The sequence below is a fragment of the Macaca nemestrina genome, chromosome 9 (genome assembly GCF_043159975.1).
Source record: "Macaca nemestrina isolate mMacNem1 chromosome 9, mMacNem.hap1, whole genome shotgun sequence".
Classification (NCBI taxonomy): domain Eukaryota; kingdom Metazoa; phylum Chordata; class Mammalia; order Primates; family Cercopithecidae; genus Macaca; species Macaca nemestrina.
The window spans coordinates 89,757,032-89,777,592 of NC_092133.1; the positions used below are offsets into that span (position 1 = coordinate 89,757,032).

Below are 20,561 nucleotides of genomic sequence, written 5' to 3' on the forward strand. Positions count from 1 at the left end.
TTTTCCTTATCCCCATATGTAAGCAGCGTAACTGTGCCTGCTTCTGCTCTACTGGCTATCTTTCCATCTTTCAAATTTTCATTTGCTGATATTCTTTCTCCTATTCTCCTTATTGCTGTAGTTTGATAAATTAAAATTTTCCTTGCATCTTAATGTTGTCCAATGTGATGAGACATGTTTAACAAAAGCGCATTCTTGAACACTTTCTCTGCTAGCCATTTTTAGCTTATCGAGCCCCAACATGATTTCTGCAGCCTCTAAGCTGCCCCCTGCTCCTTATGTATTCATTTTTCCAGCTCTGCCTCTGGAACCTATTTGTTGTTATCACCTGCTCTTAGGTAGCCTCCTGAGTAGCTGCGTCTGAAGCTGTGTGCCAGCACACCAGCAAATTTTGGCACTTTTTTGTAGAGACAAGGTTTTGCCATGTTGCCCAGGCTGGTCATGAACTCCTAGGCTCAAGTGATGCACCCTCTTCAGCCTCCCAAAGTGCCAGGCATGTTACTTTGGACCCTCCCTCACATTCCTCTGGAAGTATCCCAATAAACTAGCTGTACTCACCAAAAAGGACGACTTATGTTCCTGAATAGTTGCCTGGGAGGGGCTGTTCAACTTCCTATCAAAATGGTATATGGGAACGTACTACATGAGTAACTCTCTTCCAGCTTTTTGTTGTGTGGCTACGAACTATTGTACCTGTCTGCAATAAACACAAGGATTTCCATGTCCCTTGTATTTCCAACTGCCCTCTTGGCCTAAAATGGACACAGTGTACAATCATAGTTTAGAGGTGGCTAATCAGGACTGGAAAGAAATATGAAAAACACAAAGCACGTAATTTGAAGAGAAACCAGAGTTTCAATTTCTCAGAGAATGTGAACAAAGGAAAACATGCCCTGCTTGAGAATAAATATAAAGTTCTTGCCATTGAAATGCTGGGTAGAATATGTAGTTGAACTGTAAAGTACAGACACTTTTACTCTACCCATCTGAAAATAAGTACAATCCATTCATTGTACAGCATAAAAAAGTGCTTGATACTTAAATACTTTGAATGAATGAATTTTTTTCAGTGAGGAAACACATCTAAATAACCCTTACATCTCTCTCCTTTGTAGAATATAAAGGTAAGAGTGATACTAAATATTTAACAGTTTTTACAGTATGAGCGCTGTGAAGACCTGAACGGGCAAATGTCACTTAGCGAGGATCTTTCTTATGAACCCGCTGGTGGATGTGAAGGTTGGAGCTCTGGCTGAAGCCCTTCCCACACTTGCTGCACTCATAGGGCTTCTCTCCAGTATGTACTCTCTGGTGGATGAGGAGTTTGGAACTCTGGCTAAATCCCTTCCCACACTTGCCACAGTGATAGGGCTTCTCCCCAGTGTGGACTCTGAGATGGATGCGAAGATCCGAGCTCTGGCTGAAACCCTTCCCACACTCATAGCATTGGTAAGGCTTCTCTCCCGTGTGGATGCACCGGTGAATGTGAAGGTTCGAGCTCTGACTGAAGCCCTTCCCACACTCGCCACACTTGTAGGGCCTCTCTCCTGTGTGTACTCGCTGGTGGATGTGCAGGTTTGAGCGCTGACTGAAGCTCATACCGCACTCCCCACACTCATAGGGCTTTTCTCCAGTGTGGACTCGCTGGTGGATATGTAGTTTGGAGCTCTGACTAAAGCCCTTCCCACACTTGTCACATTTATAAGGTTTCTCGCCTGTATGGACAGCATGATGGATGAGCAGACTTGAGCTCCTGGTGAAGCCCTTCCCACACTTGTCACACTTATAAGGCTTCTCATCTGTGTGGACTGCCTGATGGATAAGCAGACTCGAGCTCCTTGTGAAGCCCTTCCCACACTGTTCACATTTGTAGGGTTTTTCTTCTGTGTGGTCTCTCTGATGAAGTAGTAGTTCTGAGCTTTGACTGAAGTTCTTACCACACTGACCACATTCATATTGTTTCTCTGCAGTGTGGATTTTCTCATATGGATGACCATCTGGGCTGGTGTTAAGTATTTTCCCACAGTTATTATGGTCACAGGGTTTCTCCTCTGTATGAGCTCTCTGCTGACTACAACTGATCATCTGTGATTTCCATCCATAAATGTCTCTGCAGTTACAGTTAATGGGATCCAAAGATTCTTTTAACTGGCCATTCTGGCAAGTTGCCTCACCATTTAACAATGGCGAGGCCAGTTCTTTTCCATCAGACACCATTTTAACTTGAAGGTTCTCTGAAAAACTTTCTCCCTTTATCACTTTTCTCTCAGTGCTTTCTTCCGTTACAAAGAGCTGTTTGCTTTCCTGATGATTCTGAGGCTCCTTCTTACAGAACTTCACTGAAGAGTATTGTGTGTCTATTTGGCTTGGGACTTTCAAAGGCAAATATGTTTCACTTTCACTGTTTTTGAAATAATCACTTTGAAGAGTCATCACACTGTCCCTGTTTCTGGAAATACGAGAAGATGCTTCTCCCCACTGTTGACAAAGGGAAAGGTCTAGTTCAGGCTCCCCATCCACTTCCCCTTGATGATTCACGATACAATCCTGACTTCCGGTAATTGTACTGGCCATGCCTTCCAAAATTAGCCAGGAGGAAAGCTCATGTAACAGATCCTGAAGTGCTTTCTGCTGAAGATTCTCCACAGAATTTTCATTCAAGTCTCCTAGGGAACAGAGAGAATTCAGTGGTAAGAACAAAGGGTAGACTTCAAGATTTCTGAGTGAGAGTGCCTAAGGCCTGAAGGCTTAGTAACTACGAAAAAGTTCAGCTTGTCCTTATAGTCATGTCCTTTGGGTTAATGTCGGGTGCATTTGTATCTGGGTACAAGACAGAAATTTTCTCTTGGCTTTTAAGCATAGCCAAGGAAAGTCTTCCCTAACTAATCCTATAGAAGACTATAAGTCCTATATCCTTGCTAACAGTAACATTTCATCTCATCTCACTTCATTTTTTTTTTTTTTTTTGAGACAGAGTCTTGCTCCACTGCCCAGGCTAGAGTGCAACGGTGTGATCTGGTCTCACTGCAACCTCCACCTCCTAGGTTCAAGCAATTTTCCCACCTCAGTCTCCCAAGTAACTGGGATTATAGGCCCACGCCACCATGCCCAGCTAATTTTTGTATTTTTAGTAGAGATGCGGTTTTACCATGTTGACCAGGCTGGTCTCAAACTCCTGGCCTCAAGTGATACATCCGTGTCAGCCTCCCAAAGTGCTGGGATTACAGGCATGAGTCACTACACCCGGCCTACTTTCCTTTAAGTAAATTTGCATTTCATTGGTATTCTGCTTTCATAGGTATGGGGGACACAAGGAAGAAAATATAAATCCTTTTGCTTAACAAGCTAAAGCTTCCTGGGAAGACAAATATACCAAATAATGATAATACTAAGTGAGTGGTGTAGATGAATGTATAGTACAATACAGTGCAAGAGATGTATGCATAACCAGCTAGGAAAGTACAGAAGAGGAACACTCAACTCAGACCCCGGTGTTTAGGAAGATTTCTGGGAGAAAATGACAAGAAATAAAGAAAAAAAAAAAAGAAGTGAAACGTGGAGAGAAAATATGACATGTTAAAGAAAACTACAAGTGGCTTCTTACGAAGGAGATAAAAACGGTAAGAGTGGTGAAGAATGTGCCACGGAGGGGAAGTAAGGAGCCAGAGCAAAGGGCTTAGTGTCTCATAATAAGGACCTTAGGGCTAAACCCTGCACGGATTGAAAGCTATTAAAGGATTTAAATTCAGAGTGAAATAATTGACTTTGTGACCTATAAACACCACTGGAAAGTAAGACTTTAGGTAGCAAGATGGCTGCCATAGCAAATCATAAGAAAAACAGTAAGGATGATAGTTGTGGAGAGAATGGGAGAAATTCATTCTAGATCATGTGATGATAAATTAAACCTCGAAGAGAAAGGAGGCCCCAAGCCTGTTCCTTGGGATTGCTGCCTGAGTGAATGGGTACCGTGGTACCCTATAATCAGAGAGGAAATGCAAGAGGAAGAGGCTGAAGTAGGGAAGGGTGCAGAAACTCAAATCTGCCTTGCATAATCTGTGGTGTTAGTGGAACATTCTTGCAGTACTGGTCAGTAAGCAGTGAGATATATATAGGTCTGGAAGTCCTGTGAGAGAACTGTGCTAGGAATACAGAGTTTAGACTTACTGGTATATTAAAAAGCCAAAACCAAAACAAAACCCTCCCCCAGACTTACTACAACAGTTAGAGTGAGAATAGCCTAATATTAAACTGAAATGACAAGAAATCCATAATAGTCTTGGGAAAACAGAAAGGTCGACATCATCAGAATAAAAACATCGAGGAACTCGTAAATGATAAAGAGCAGATGGATTAGGAGTGATGGAGAAACTAGGGGAAAAATGTACAGCTCAAATTATATATAACAGAAGGCTTCCTCATGGGTAAAACATCTTAAGAAATCATAGAAATTCAATTACCAAACTCAGAATCAATTATTACAAAGTAAGGGAGCACTGACCCCATTTTCCTGGAGTCTATGTCTCAGAAAATAATAAACAGTGATAAAGACATTTCTTAATTCAACTTAGGCATTCCTAACGTGCTGTGCTAGTTTTTGCTGTTAGCAGCACTCTCCCAGCCCACCCTCTTCCTCTTAGAAATAGAAATATTGGATGGCTAGCAGCAGTGGCCTCATATAAAGCCTCAAGAATAAAATAAATGATCTGCCAAAGAAAGACTGCTAATAATGTTAACTGAACTGAACAGAGAAGCAGAGGTTGAGGTAATGCTGAACCTACACAATGACCAATGGATTGAGGAACAAAAAAGAAGCAACTGACAACATAAGTGCCCAGGATAAAACTTCAAGCTAATCTTTTTAATGGGAGTTCTGACAAGGAAGATAGCCCAGGGCTGGAAATGAAGAAGCAGAGCATGCCCCCAATAACTCAGTGGCAAAAGAGGTGGCCTTACAAAATGGCCTACACCACTGTGCAGGGGAGTACAGGGAAGAGGAGGCCCACCTGAGGCTCAGCCCTAGCCCTTAGACCATCCGTGGGGGGAGTTTACTACCTGGGTAGTCCCCTTGCCCACACATCCAGCTACAAAACAATTCAAATTTTTTATTTTTCCCAAAATAAAACCTCACTTAGCTCTGCCAACTGTCAAAAAAAAAAAAGAAAAAAAAAAAAGGCCTACAACATCTACCATCTGGATTCTTATTACCTCCCTCCCTAGCCCAATCAGCAGAAGCGTCCCCTAAAGTAGAACACACATACATGCCAAAGTGGGTCAAGCATGGGTTGAGGACACACTCCAATATCATACTGAGAACACAAGAATTTTGAAAAAATATATAAGGAGACAAACAGAATTTAAAAGGTACATAATTAAAATCCCAGAAAAACTGGAGTGGATATCATATTTAAACACAATCTAATAATAAAATATAAACATATTGCTATGAAAATAATAATTCTAAATAAAATGACTGAAGATGATGATAGGTTATGTAACTTGTTTCCTAGATATGTGTCAGGCTGTTTTAGTCAAAGGCCTGCAATTTAGATGAGTTAAATAGTAAAATGAACATATGGCTAAGATGGAAGATTGAGGAATTCTCCAAGAATGCATATGAAAAGACAGACAGATAGAAAGATAAAAGTAAAAGCCCATCTCCAAGGAGTTGCATGAGGACAGTGAAGATCGAACACATGGAGAGAAAATGATCAAAGAAATAACAACAAAAAAATGTTTCCTAGAATGCAAGATTCAGGGCCCAATAAATGCTAAAAAATGGTATGTAAAAACACCCCGAACTAAACATACCCTTTTAAAACCTCAGGACTTCAAGGAAAAAACAAACAAACAACAACAACAACAACAAAAAAAAAAACAAAATGCTAAAAGCTTCCAAACAGAAAAGCCAGGTTATGTGCAAATAAGTGAGAATTATATTGACACTGAACAACTAATTGGCAATATTGCAAATCTTCAATATCTTCAAATTTTGGGTTAAAAGTCATTGTGAAATTATAATTTTTAACCAGCCAATTAACCATTTCAAAGAGAGGAAAAAATAGACACTCTTTCAAACATGAAAAGATTCAATTACTAAAACAATCACTCAGGAATATACTATAGGAAAATTTTTTAAAATTTAAGAAAAAGGATACATGCTACAAGAAATAACAGTAAGCCAAGAAGTCAATAAAATACATAATTAGGCCAAGAGTGGTGGTTCATATCTGTAATCCCAGCATTTTGGGAGGCTGAGGCGAGGTGATTGCTTGAGCTCAGGAGTTCAAGACCAGTGTGTGCAGCATGGCAAAACCCTCTCTCTACAAAATACAAAACAAAACAAAAACCCTCAAACCCCAAAACCATAGTTGAAAAATAAAAGAAAAAATAAACAAAACTCTACAATAACAGTATGGAGTCAAAACCCTCCAAATAAAATATATTTTTAAAAGGCAAGTATTAGCTTCAGAGGAAAAATAAAAAAATAAAAAAGGAACTATAATCATATTGTACTACTTGACTCTATAGTGAACAACTAATTACAAAGTCAAAGCAATGTAAGCATTCATCACTGACATGACTCTAACAAATTCTTGGGAGGCTAGGCATTTGAGGAGGTAACATGAAAAAGCTACATCCTCATCTATAATATGGGGAAGTCAATAGAAATTACAAAATATTGATAAATGGAGAAATAACAGTATATCACAATACACTAAATTTAAATGATACTGAGGTACCATTTTCCACCTGTTAAACTAGCACAAACCCGAAGTCTGAAGACACACATTACTTGTGAGTGTAAACTGATATGAAGGACATTTTGACAATTATCAATCAATGTCATAAATATATGCACTCAACATTCCAACTTAGAGCTTTACTCTTCAGATTTCCAGGCATAATTTGTGAAATGACATTTACATGAGACTACTCACTTTTTAAGGGCCAATGACCAGAACCTGGATAGACAAGAGCTACAGACATGAAAGAAACTTTTCATTGTGCACCTTTTATATTTATTTTTTAAGCATGTGAATGCATTTATTGTTTATTTAGAAGAGTAACTATGTATAAACATATCGTCTGGAGTAGGAAGACAAACCCAATATGGAACAGCTAGAAAGATGAAAACTGAGTGCCTTTGGAAGCCACATTGTGGCTGATGGAGCAGCAGAGTCAGGAAACAGGAACGTTTTCACTATGAGCTGTCCATACAACTTGTTTTACCCAGGTGAATGTATCACTTTGTCTACACATTTCAAAAGTAATGGCAAAAATGAAAAAGAAAAATGACAAAAGAAGAACAGGGCAGTTTGTAGCAGTTAAATCATGAAATGGGGTGAAATGATTAAATGGATTTGAAAGGATATTGCTTCAACAGCCATATCATACAGTACTTGGAAGTAGGCTAGTGGTTATAGAAATTGTAGGTGTGTGAAAATGAATGTGGGAGGAATTTTATGAAAGGTGCATTTTAATGAAAGTGTGATGTTAGCTTTTAAAAAAATGTTTAAAATAATATGAAGAATGAGGCCAGGCACGGTGGCTCATGCCTGTAATCCCAGCACTTTGGGAGGCTGAGGTGGGTGGATTACCTGAGGTCAGGAGTTTGAGATCAGCCTGGTCAATATGGTGAAACCGTCTCTTCTAAATATACAAAAAATAGCAGGACGTGATAGCTGGCACCTGTAGTCCCAGCTACTCAGGATGCTGAGTCAGGAGAATCACTTGAACCTGGGAGGTGGAGCTTACAGTGAGCCGAGATTGTGCCACTGCACTCTAGCCTGGGTGACAGAGTGAGACTTCGTCTAAAAGAAGAAGAAAAAAAATACTATGAAGAATGAGTGTACAACATTACGAGAAAATACTGACATGAGAAAAGGGGTCCTTTTATAGGGAGTTAACATGGCAGAAAAAAACTCTAACACATACTGCATAAAACAGCAAATTAAAAATACGCACAGTGTAATCTCATAAAATTTTAATGCATATACTTGTACATACATAAATATAGAGTTCATAGAAAGTGATTTGATTTCACATTATACTGTGTTGTTTGAGTTTTTGAGACTTTTATGTCTTACTTGCAAAAAAGAACAATGTTCAACAAGTTTGTTCCATTTTATGTCAATAAAAATGAAAACCTAGAGCAGAGCTTGAAATTGGAAGCCCATCTCCTATTTCACTTTTGTCTACGTGTAAATCACTCTCCACAGAGCAGTCACAGTGATACTGGGTCAATCAGAGCATACCATTCCCTGATCCAATGGCTGCCCACTCAAAATAAATCTTTTTTTTTTTTTTTTTTTTGAGATGGGGTCACACAGTGTCTCCTAGGCTGGAATGCACTGGTGCTATCTCAGCTCACTGCAACCCCCACCTCCTGGGCTCAAGCGATTCTCCCACCTCAGCCTCCCAAGTAGCTGGGATTACAGGCATGTGCCACCACGCCTGGCTAATTTTTGTCATAAATCCACTTTTACCAGTGCCTTCAACGCCATAACTGAGCCAGGCCGTGTCCACCACCTCTTCTCAGTCCTTCTTAGATGCACCCTGTGGTCTACCACACTCCTCCTTCCAGGTCTTTGGGTGTCCTCTTGCGTGGTTCTCTTTGCCTGGATGTTCTTCCCCTCCCTAGTCACCTGTTTAAACTATTGATCCCTTAGCTCCCAGTTTAATGTCACTTCAGAGGCTCTCCCTAAGACACATACACAACCCGCATTCCATCACATGCCTTCGTTCTCTCAGAGCATTGTTCCATTCTTCATAGGACTTACCAACTGTATAGTAATACTTCAAAGAATGACATCATAAATGATGTTTAAAGGAGACAAGTGTACTTGCAACATCTAACTTGAGCTTGAAAAATGATGGCAACAATCTGACTAATTTTTACCCTATTTTAAGCATTAAACAGACTCATTTTAGGGCAACATCTGTGGGATCTAGGAGTGTTAATAAACTTAAAATAAGTTAAAGGTAAAAAAGAATTGATGGGAGATTTTAGATACTGAGGACGAGAAGAGAGAAACTGTTTTTTTTTTTTTTTTGAGACAGGGTCCCACTCTGTTGCCCAGGCTGCAGCCTGGAGATCTTTGCTTGCTGCAGCCTGGAGATTTTTGCTCACTGAAGCCTCAACCTCCCTGGCTTAGGTGATCCTCCCACCTTGGCCTCCCAAGTAGCTGGGACTACAGGCACATGCCACCAGGCCCGGCTAACTTTTTATATTTTTTGTAGAGGGGGTTTTGTCATGTTACGCGGGCTGGTCTTCAGCTCCTGGGTTCAAGTGATCCTCCTGCCTCTGCCTCCCAAAGTGCTGGGATTACAGGCATGAGCCACCATGCCTGGCCCAAGAGAAACTGAATACAGTCATGGCCCATTTCTAAACTAGGAGGCTGGAACAACTTTAATACTAACAAAAGTGGGAATACAAGAAGGGAACTTAAAAAGGAAAATAATTTTAGGCTTATCAAAATAGAAAGGAGAGTTGAACAGCATTAAATATGTAACAGTTCCTCCTATAAGTGGACATACCATGCATTCTCAGGGACAATAATGTCTCCAAGGGGTGAGAATTGGTTCATAGGGGGCACAACAAATCTTTTTTTTTTTTTTTGAGATGGAGTCTCACTCCGTCATCCAGGCTGGAGGGCAGTGGCACGATCTTGGCTCACTGCAACCTCCACCTCCCGGGTTTAAGCAATTCTCCTGCCTCAGCCTCCTGAGTAGCTGGGATTACAGGCACCCACCACCACACCTGGCTAATTTTTATAATTTTAGTAGAGACGGGGTTTTGCCATGTTGGCCAGGCTGGTCTTGAACTCCTGACCTCAGGTGATCTGCCCGCTTTGGCCTCCCAAAGTGCTGGGATTATAGGCATAAGCCACCACGGCTGGCCAAACAAATCTTACATATTATGCTGGTTTGGGACTCACAAAACAATCCTACCTGACAAAACCTTATTCCTTCATACTTAATTTCTCTAAAGGAGAAATCTGTCTCCTTTTGGCAGGGAGAGAGTAATGATAAATAAAAAGGCCGAGAAACACTGATGATGTAGTGACTTAAAACCAAAGAGCCCTTTGAGATTTCAAGTTAGAAAAAAGATAGAAGCCAGGTGATCAAGACCAGCCTGGCTAACATGGTGAAACCCCATCTCTACTAAAAATAGAAAAAATTAGCCAGGCATGGTGGTGGGCGCCTGTAGTCCCAGCTACTCAGGAGTCTGAGGCAGGAGAATTGCTTGAACCCGGGAGGCGGAGGTTGCAGTGAGCCAAGATCACGCCACTGCACTCCAGCCTGGGGGACAGAAAGAGACTCCATCTCAAAAAAAAAGAAAAAAGAAAGAAGCCAGAGAATCTGCAGAGAAAAGGACTACGAGAGAAGCTGGAGGAAATAGAAAAACTATGATTTCATGCATGACAAAGAATTTCAAGAGAAGATCAACACTATAGAAACCATCAGTAAAACTGATAATGGTAAATATGCTGAAAGAAACATTAAAAAGGAACAAACTCTGAAAGAGACAAAAGTTCAGTAGTGGGCAATTTTGGTACAAGAACAGAGCACAGGCACTGGGTTTATATAAAGAATGTGGAAAGGCCTGGTTCACTACCTGGAGGTAACGACTTTGCCCTGTAGCATTCTCTTTACTCCCCAGGATTAGCTGAAAATAGAAACTGAAAGGCCACAGTTACTGAGGGAAGAGAACCAGGGCCCCACTGTGGACTGAGGGAGGAAAAAACCCTGAAAGCTAACATGATGGCACATTTTTTTTTTAAAGACAGGGTCTAACGGTCACCAGGGCAGGAGTGCAGTAGTGTCATCTTGGCTCACTACAACTCTGCCTTCCCAGCTCAAGGGGTCCTCCCACCTCAGCCTCCTGAGTAGCTGGGATTACAGGTAACTGCCATCACATCCGGCTAATTTTTGCATGTTTTGCAGAGACAGGGTTTCGCTGTGTTGCCCAGGCTGGTCTCAAACTCATGAGCTCAAGCCATCTGCCCGCCTCAGCCTCCCAAGGTGCTGGGATTACAGGCATGAGCCACTGTGCCCAGTCACTTTTCGGTGTTTTTTGTAGAATGGCTGCCTTTGGCTATAAAATGGCAATTTCACATGGTTCAACCTAGTAGGTATACATTCATCTCCCCATCTAATTAAAATTCTTTACCAATCTATTTTTTAATGGCTACATACTTTTCTGTGATCCATGATAATTTGGCTGACCAATCCCCTGTGATACATTTAGGGGGTAAATATTTTTTTCACTATTTTAAATAATTCTATAATGAGTATTTTGTTCACAATTTTTGGTTAAAATTACTATTGCCTTAGAATAGATATCTAAAAAATGAATTACTGCATTTGGAAATGTTTAAGGCTCCTTGATTCAGGCAGTCAAAAAGTGTTTTGGCTGGCTGGGTGTGGTGGCTCATGCCTGTAAGCCCAGCCACTCCGGAGGCTGAGGCAGGAGAATCACTTGAACTTGGGAGGTGGAGGTTGCAGTGAGCCGAGATCATGCCACTGCACTCCAGCCTCCAGCCTGGGCGAAAGAGGTTGACTCCTGCTCAAAAAAACTAAAAAAGTGTTTTATTTATTTGTAGGGTATGAGAGTGTCTCACCACGAGTTTTGATTAATTTTGGGAGGGGAGAGGGATGAATTCCTGAATGTGTAAGAAAAGAAATAATGGAAACGATATTGCAAGGCAGGGGAGGACATTCAATGAAAAATAAAGTCCAAGCAAAGATGGCACAAGACCAATGTGGGGGAAATGTGGGGAAAGGCAAGAGTACAGAGAAGCAAGTGACCATTACTGGGAAAGACCACAACCTCCTGCAGAGGTAGAAGGGAAGTAAGTGAATAGATCAGGTAAAACAGTGGCACATAGGAAACATCCCAGAAGTCCCTGCTTTCGACACAGACTGCAAGATATCAGATAACTCCTGGAACACTGAAAAAGGGACTCCTCTGTTGTGGATTAGCCTGGCTTATAACTTGCCATGATGCCTGGTGCTCTTTGGGGTTCACTTGCTATTATATAATGATCTTTATCTTGTTCCATCTGAGAGATCACATTTCAGAAACTCACAGGGATTGGGTGATTGTGCAGAAAGCAAAATCAGTCCCACCTCTGGCTTATAAAGGATGGAACAGGTATGAGTTTTGAGACAACCCAGTAAAACTACTATTCTCCAATGCTTACCAAGTTCTTTAGCTGCTTAGAATAGTCAGAAAACATCCTTTTGTGTCAAAAAGGAAGTGGGAAACAAAGATGCCAATGGGCAGGTGTCCAAGTTCACATGTCCTTACCCACCAAGACCAAGTTCCTGTAGTTCCCAGCATTACAGCTCTGCACAGCTTCCTGGGAGCAGAGTCCAGGCGGCCTCACTTCTCCTCCGTGAAGGCCACAGAGGCATTCTTGAATGTAACTGGTTCCTAAAACATTAAGCACATTCCTTCTCAACAAACAACCATCTGCACAAATGCCCTGGAACGGGGGTGAAGTCAGTAGCACTGGAAAAGGTAAGAAAGGTATAGAAGAAGTTTGCAGCTCAGGGGATCTAAGTGAGCTAAGTCAAGTTTTGTTGGAAAATCTTTCCTTTCTCACTTAATTGGCTACTTCCATCCAAATCATTTCCTTCCTGCCCACAACATGTCTACGCTCAAGTCCTCAGCTACTGAATCTTTCCGTGTCACTGTCTTCTTGTGTCATTGCTGAATTGTCATCTTCACCCCATTCCCACCATTATCCTGACAACCTTAACTCTCGCAGGAACAATTGACCCAACACACATTTCTTAATCTCCACAGTGCCAGTGATCTCAGCCACATTTCATCAAACTGTAATAACCATAATTGGGACTAGTCCACTACCTGGACTCCTCTACTCTTAAAATATTAATCTCTCTAATTTTAAAAACTTTAAAAATCACTTCCTATGCTTTCTGTTCTTCTGCTTATAAACTAAGTAGTTGAACATTACTGGGAAAATAAAATAGCACATATACACACAGCCATAAAACACTCTCCTGAGGGATCCCTTGACTTAAAATACCATTTACTGCCAAATATTTATTTCCAGCCCTTACCTCTTACCTCACCTCCAGACTCCTTTTAACATCTACACTGGGACGTCTAAAGGTGCTTAAAACTTAATAGGCCCTGGCTGGGCACAGTGGCTCATGCCTGTAATCCCAGCATTTGGGGAGGCTGAGGTGGGCAGATCACTTGAGGTCAGGAGTTTGAGACCAGCCTGGCCAACATGGTGAAACCTTGTCTCTACTGAAAATACAAAAATTAGCCAGGCGTGGTGGTGCATGCCTGTAGTCCCAGCTACTTAGGAGGCTGAGGTGGAAGGATCTCTTGAACCCGGGAAGCAGAGGTTGCAGTGAGTCAAACAAACAAACAAAAAACAAACCAAAAAACTGAACAGGCCCCAACAAAACTCCTGCTCCAGCAATATCCATCAGCATCTGCTCTTCCCCAGTCGTCCCCATTTTAGTAAACAGCCACAAGAACCACTCAATTGCTCAAACCAAATCCAAGAAGTCATTTCATTCTCATCCTCACATCTCACCCATCACCTAGCTCCTTTACCTCTAAAGCATACCGGCATCCACTCAGCTCCCCTGCCCTGCACTGTCACCTCTCTAGGCCTAGGCAGCACTTGCTCTCACCCACACCAACCTCCTTCTTGGTCTGACTCTACTCTTGCTCCCCCAAACATGAGTTTTCCACATGGCAGCCAAGGTGATCTTTTAAAACAAAAACAAGGCCAAGCGTGAAACCCTCCAAAGGCTTTTCAGTGGCCATGAAGTAAAATTCAGACTCTTCATCCTGGCCTGTGAGGCTCTCCTGTCACCTCCCCAACCTAGGCCTCTCTTATGATCATATTCAGCACCAGTGACCCAGCAGGCCCTTGAACCGCATCACTCATTGTAGCTTTTGTGCTAGCTGCCCTCTCCATTCCTCATCATTCAGCTCTCAGTCCAACCATTGCCTCTTCAGAAAGCATGTCACTGACCATCTAATCCACTGGCGCACCCTATATCTATCATTTTCCTAGTTTAATTAAATTAATTTCTTCTTATGACTTATGCCTTACCTTATTTTCTTATTTATTCACTTGCTTTCTTATTTACTGTCTCTCCCTGCTGAGATTTAAGTTCCCCAAGAACAGAGAGGCTGCCTCATTTGTTCATGACTGCATCCCCAAGACCTCAAGCAGGGCCTGGCACATAAAGGGAGTCCAAATATTTTTTCAGTCAATGTCAGCAAATCTGGTTCCCTTCAGGGCTCTGTCTGATGAAGCAATGCTTCTTAAACTACCTGTGGTGAAGTTTTTTGTTTTTGTTTTTCAAGCTCTCAATTTCAGTACTTGTATCTGCACCGTGCATGGGCTGGCACCACTCTCTAAGGCACAATTTCAAAAGTAAAGTGATAGAATACATAAAAAGTCATAAAGGCTGTCTCATAAATTTGATCAGCTAAGCCAGCTTTGGCCTGAGGCTAAAGAGGCACCACTTACTCCTTCCTTGGGCCTGCCCTGCAGGGGTGACATGACTTATCCGACTCGTCACCAGTGGGGAAGGATGAGGGTAAAGATGAAGGTAAGGATGGGTGCTGTCTCCCAAGCTTTCTGTTCAAGGTCACTGGTCTCCACTCTGAGGAAGAGGGCTGGAAAAGGAGCCTCAAGCCCTGGAGTAAAGGTGGGACAAACAACCAGAAGCAAAGATTGCTGCCTTCATGTTCCACCACCACATCCTTTAGCAAGGCATGACCCACGGCATACTAAAAGCAAGTGGGCTGGCTGCTCTTCCCAACCAGACCTCTTCAGACCAGAGGAAAAAAAAAATGTCTTTCTGTTTAAGGCTAATCTCTTCCTGTGCATTCTAGATCAAATCCTTTCTTCTATCTTTAGAGATGCAAGCCCACCAATTATGTTTTCTCTCCCTTATTTTTTAATCTGTCTTCCATCCAGTCATCTGGATTGTCTAATCCTCCTTTTCTACCTCAACAATATTCAAACCATGTCAGATCCTGTCAATTCTGCCTCCTACATTTCCCTCCAATGTGTTACCTCTTTTCCATTTCTACTGCCAGTCTTAGTAAGACGCTTATTTTTTTTTTTTTTTCTTACCTAGGCTACAATAACTCCTTACCAATTCTTCGTAGTACAATTTTTGTCATCTTTCAGTCCCTAGGTTAGACAATCAGGGCTATTAATTTTTTAAGGTCCTGAAGATAAAATGGCAGGCGGGATTCCATTCTGAGAAGGGAAAGGATATGTTGGTGGACTATTAACTTTGTGGTAGGTAAAAAAAAAATGACAGGAGTAGACCAAATGAGAGGAATCATTGTGACAAGGGAAGGGAGAAAAAGGAAATAGTGCTCCTAAGCAAGACAAAGCTGGGACTGAAACACTGAATAATCAACAGTCTTCCCAGGTATCAGTGGCACTAAGGAGTCACTCCAAGGCTGTGCTCCTGCTTACAGTGGAGAGAGCAGACTTGATATTCTAAAGGCCAACCAAAGAGGAAGGTCACAAGATCAATCGTTTCCTGTTTCTATCAGACAAATGTCAACCTCCTTAGAACTACATACATGCCATCACGTGGCCTTCCACTTCTTTCCAGAGCCCCTCTCTGCTGTATCTAACTTTACTTTGAAGTGGAAAAGCAGGAAGAGGCACACTAGATTACCTGGAGTCATTCAACACATCATACTTGAGTCTAGCACAGTCCTTTCTATCATAAGCCCTAACTTATTGAGTTCTCCCATCCATTTTGGAGCTTTCAGTCTTAGGACAATAGCTTCTTTCTGAAGCATGAGGATGAGTTAGAATTCTTCTCCTCTGAGATCTCACAGCATCTTTCACATCCCTCTACTATAGCTATTAAGTCTGTCTCCCAAGTTGGCTGTAAGATTCTGAAGGATAGGTGCCACACTCAACTCATCTTTGTTGTTTGACGCAGAGTCTCACTCTGTTGCCCAAGCTGGAGTGCAGTGGCAAGATCTCAGCTCACCACAACCCCCACCTCCTGGGTTCAAGAGATTCTCCCGCCTCAGCCTCCTGAGTAGCTGGGATTACAGGCATCAACATGACCAGCTAATTTTTTGTATTTTTAGTAGAGATGAGGTTTCACTATGTTGGCCAGGCTGGTCTCAAACTCCTGACCTCAGGTGATCCTCCCCACTCAGCCTCCCAAAGTACTGGGATTACAGGTGTGAGCCACCACGCCTGGCTTCAACTCATCTTTAAATCCCCAGCAGCTACCACAATTGACTTGGAATCTGAAAGATAAATATAAATTCATATTCAATTTAAATGAATAAATAACACAACTAAAAGAAAACTTAAAGACAGTCAAGCCTAAGACCCTCAGTTTACAGATGAAAAAACCAAAGTTCATAAGGGTGAAGTGATTTACCCAATGTCACAGAGGAAGGGCAGGGTTAACTAACACTCCCGCCTTTCAGCAGACCTAAGGACAATGTGTGGTACATAGAAAACACACAGTGATTGGCATTAAGTCCTTTCTTTAAATTAAAAAAGTTGTTGTGTAACACACACCAGAATCTCAAAATTTACTAAACTAGCAATCCCCAGTTGCAGCAGCAGTGAATAATTAACCATTAGGGAGCAGGCAGAAGAGAAGGAAGGAAAATGTATTGATTCTACTCAGGTTAGTCTCCCTTCAAGTCCTCAATTACTTTTCAGGGCACAGAGAAGCCATGCTCTCAGTACCTCAAGACAGCTTACTGTCCTCTAAACAGATTTTTCTAAGAGCTCGTGTGTGAGGGCTGTATTTGCCAAGCAAAAAGATGGCCTTTGCTGGTAGTGTTAAAAAACATTTTTTTTTCCTTAAAACGCAGTCTGATATTTTATTCAAACAATTTCCGGTGTGATGCCCTGTTTAGTTAATGGAGAAAGAACAGCCTGAAGTTAGAAAACACGGGGTTTATTTCTGGCCTGCTGCTCTCTGCAACAAAGGACAAGGCACTTTCCTTCGGCTCTCTCAGAGTTAGCCGAGTTAGAGCTCTCCACCAGAAAACGCCGGGACAGGGCAAAGAGGGGGCCGACCATCTCAAACACCGTGGGATTCTAAGTGGAGGCTGACCATCTCGAATACCCTGGGAGCCTAAGGGTTAATTTTGAGGTAACCTCCTACAGATGGTTTTACAGAGACAAATGAGAACTCTCTTTAAAAAAGTATGACTTGGTAATTTAAAATTTATTGGGACAGTTAAATATGTAGACATGCTAGTGAAAGAGAACAAATCAACCTGAGTATAAAGGATGAATAACTCATTTTACCTACCCTAGAGACACTTATGTCAAGTGTATAGACAGTATTTCACAATAAACCTTTGGATGTACAAAGATCAAAAGAATAAAAAAGCAGTGAAACTCTCCTTTCACTAGGTCTGGAAGAGAGAAGCTTAGTTCTTAAAAAAACACCAGAGACTTCTGATGCATAGCCTGGTTGAGAAGCATTTCTAGAGTGATTTTGTAACCACTGTGCTGCCATTTAACGAATTTCCTCGTTTTTGACTCTTTCATAGTTAACAAATTATCACTACTAATATGCATATTTTTTGTGTACAGGTAATATAATATGCTAATCAAAATGGTAAGCTCCTTGAAGAAAAGCACCGTGGTTTATCATTCTGTTTTGCTGAGACCACTTAGCACTGGGATGAGTATGGAATAGCTTGGAATGACTTTCAATGTGAGTGAAATGTCTGGCAGGAAAAGGTAGGCTTCCAGATGCTCCGCAGGAGGTCACAGCCCACTGCTCTGAGGAGTGGAATAAATTCTTGGGTAGGATGGGCCAGTGAAAACTATCTGTGCAGACCCTGGTGACATCATCTGCTAGCTACATGTCCTTAGTATCTTAATGTCCCTATATCCATAGCTATAAAATACCGTACTGGGGGCCTGACAATAAAGAAAACAACACATGGCACAGGGACATTTCAGAGAGATGGCATTTTAGGAGAAATGGAGCGCCAACTCACCCGGACCTTGGTCATTTCTTACTCCCAGTGGGGATGGATTCCTGGAAAGGCAGAGTTAGGGAAAGAGAAAAAGCCATGAAAATCAAGTCCAGCAAGACTGCAGGGAAAAAGTTACCCAGCTCCTGCCTCTGACGCTTCTTCAGTCAACCCTTCCACTAGCACTCCCTCCATGAGGTGAGAGGTGACGCATTTTCTGTCACCATCTTCATCTCTCTCCACAGGGCTTTCGATTAAACAAGCCAAGTCTTCCCCCCAAAAAACCAAGAAGCTAAGTAAATTCCGCAGCCGCCGGCAGCTCTAAGCCGTGCCCATTTCCTCAGACTTTGCCGATCTCTGTCCTAAAGTTCTAGTTAAGAGGAGGAGATCTCGGGTTATATGACCGCTTCTCGGGATGGGTTTCGGTTGCCCAAGACGCCTTCCCCGACCTCATTCTCAGGAGCCTGGCTCGTTCCTGCGGTGCGGGGGCTCAGATGCAAGCTCTTTTCAGCGAAGGCAGTGCTGCGGACAGAAACCTCAGTCTCTTACAGGAGCCCCCCTCCGTCGCCTAACGTCCACCGAAAACCCCCTGCAATCACGCCGGTCACAGGCGAGGAAAAGGCCGGCGTGGCCAACCACGAAGCCCCCAGCCGGCCCAGGCCAGAGCTCGGCCAGGCGGGAGGAGGGGCCATCGGAGGCTCGGCCGCTCAGCTGCACGGCCCGACAGCCTTCGCTGTGGCCGCAGCCAGGCTCCCGGGGTGCAGCAGCTTGGAAATGCGGCGCCGGGACACACGTGCCGCTGCGGGCCGCGCCTCCGCTGGTCGCGTGCCCTACCATCGCCGCCCTCCCGGCTTCCGCGGCTCGCCGGCCCAGCGCCTTCGCCGCGGCACACCCATTTCCTGACCCATGAACGCCTCTATCAGCGGCCGGGGAAGCCCGGCCAGTCTCACCTCCCACCTGGAACCCCACACCGGCAGGGGCCGCATTCCGGATGCTGCCGGCTCGCGCGCCTAGAGCCCCGAAATACAAGTCCCAGCAAGCCGCGGGCGAGCCACGCCCACTTCCGGCGCGGGCCGCGGAGCTCTGAGCTCTGCGGAGCCGGATTCTTGGCCGGGGGTTGGGGCCGGCGGGGTGACCATCTTTGAGTCAGCGATGCGTGTATTCAAGTCCTCGTCCTCGTTTTTTATTACAAACTCATAAGAATTATTTTGGGAATACCTATTAAGGTGTTTTTCATTTGTTAAAATACTATTGGGGGAAAAGGACGTAAATACCCATAATTTCATCTTTACCTTTCAAAACATTCTGAAGTGAATATTTGCTATTCGGCATCTTCCATCTCACCTCTGAAGGTCATCCATTTAACAGATATTATTTGAGAGCCAGCTGTGTACCAGGAGCTGTTCAAGATGCTTGCACAAAAGTCACTGCCCTATTCTAGTGGGGGAAACAAGCAATCCATAAATACAGTGAATATATGGCGTCTTGTGTGTCATGAGGTGGTACGGAAAGCATAGAGCTGGGCGGGGGGTTGCGGGGTGTGAGTGTGTAGGGCTGGGGGTGTACTTTGCAATTTTAGATAGGAGATCTTGGAACAAACACAGGAGGTGAGGGAATTAGACAAGTGGCTCCCAGCAGTCAGAACTGTCCTAAACGCACACAAGGGTTGTTTATGCCAGGATTTTACATTTCTTTCACTTCTCACCGAGTGACACAGAGCTACCCGTTTGGTCTTTTCCCAATTCCTTTCTTTCAGATTTATTTTGGAGAGAAAAGAGATGTTGCCTGGACCTCTCTTCTATATCCTCCCCCTTCCTTGGTGTATTAGTTTCCAATTGCTGTCACAACAACTTACCACAAACTTAGTAGTATAACAAACATGTATTCTCTTAAACTTCTGGAGGTGCCAAGTCTGAAATCAGTTTTACTGGGCTAACGTCAGTGTCGGTGTGGCTAGTTCCTCCTGGAGGTTCTAGATGAGAATATTTCTTTGCCTTTTCCGGCTCCCAGGGACTGTTTGCATTCCTTGGCTTATGGCCCGCTCCTTTATCTTCAAAGAGCATGACTGCAATCTCTGCCTTCATCATCACATCACATGCTGGGGCACTGACTCCTCGTGGGGCCTTCTAATAACGACTGCTGTGATTACATCAGGCCCAGCTGACTAATCTTGGGATAATCTCTCAACGTTAAGATCCTTAATTTAATCACATTTCAAAAAATCCCTCTTGCCATAGAAATTAACATCCACAGCTTCTGGGGGTTAGGACATGGACATATTTGGGGGACTATTATTTTCGGACTTCGATGCTTGGAGAGGCCCATGTCCCCTTCAGTCTCCTCTTCAGAGATGCTCTCTTACCTTTTGCCTGGGGAACACAAAATGTCTCCCTTGGACCTTACTCCTCTCCTCAATGGAAAACCACAGAGCTTTTCCCTATTTAGATTCTACCACCCTTGCCCTGACCTTCACTTCCTCATGTGCACACTCCCCTCCTCGTGCAATATAAGAGGCCATGGGCCATGGTTATGGCCAGTCCTGTGTATGTGCGGTTAC

The 20,561-nt window shown here is 43.0% G+C and overlaps 1 protein-coding gene across 7 annotated transcripts; it reads right to left on the bottom strand.

Annotated features, from left to right (window-relative positions):
- Nucleotides 1–835: 835 nt before the first annotated feature.
- Nucleotides 836–19,031, bottom strand: LOC105486601 (zinc finger protein 239). Of its 7 annotated transcripts, XM_071070066.1 has the most exons (5): nt 18,955–19,018; nt 18,029–18,069; nt 15,960–16,300; nt 12,317–12,442; nt 836–2,666 (listed from the first exon to the last, which is right to left on the bottom strand). In XM_071070066.1, exons 3-5 carry the CDS (start codon nt 15,961–15,963, stop codon nt 1,198–1,200), a joined length of 1,599 nt encoding a protein of 532 aa, XP_070926167.1. In that variant the 5' UTR covers nt 15,964–16,300; nt 18,029–18,069; nt 18,955–19,018; the 3' UTR covers nt 836–1,197. The 7 variants fall into 7 exon arrangements, 6 of the variants coding, with proteins under 6 accessions (XP_070926167.1, XP_070926168.1, XP_011747798.2 ...); XM_071070067.1 differs by lacking the exon at nt 15,960–16,300 and having other exon boundaries at nt 18,955–19,031; XM_011749496.3 differs by lacking the exons at nt 15,960–16,300; nt 18,955–19,018 and adding an exon at nt 18,454–18,737.
- Between the last annotated feature and the right edge of the window lie 1,530 nt (nt 19,032–20,561).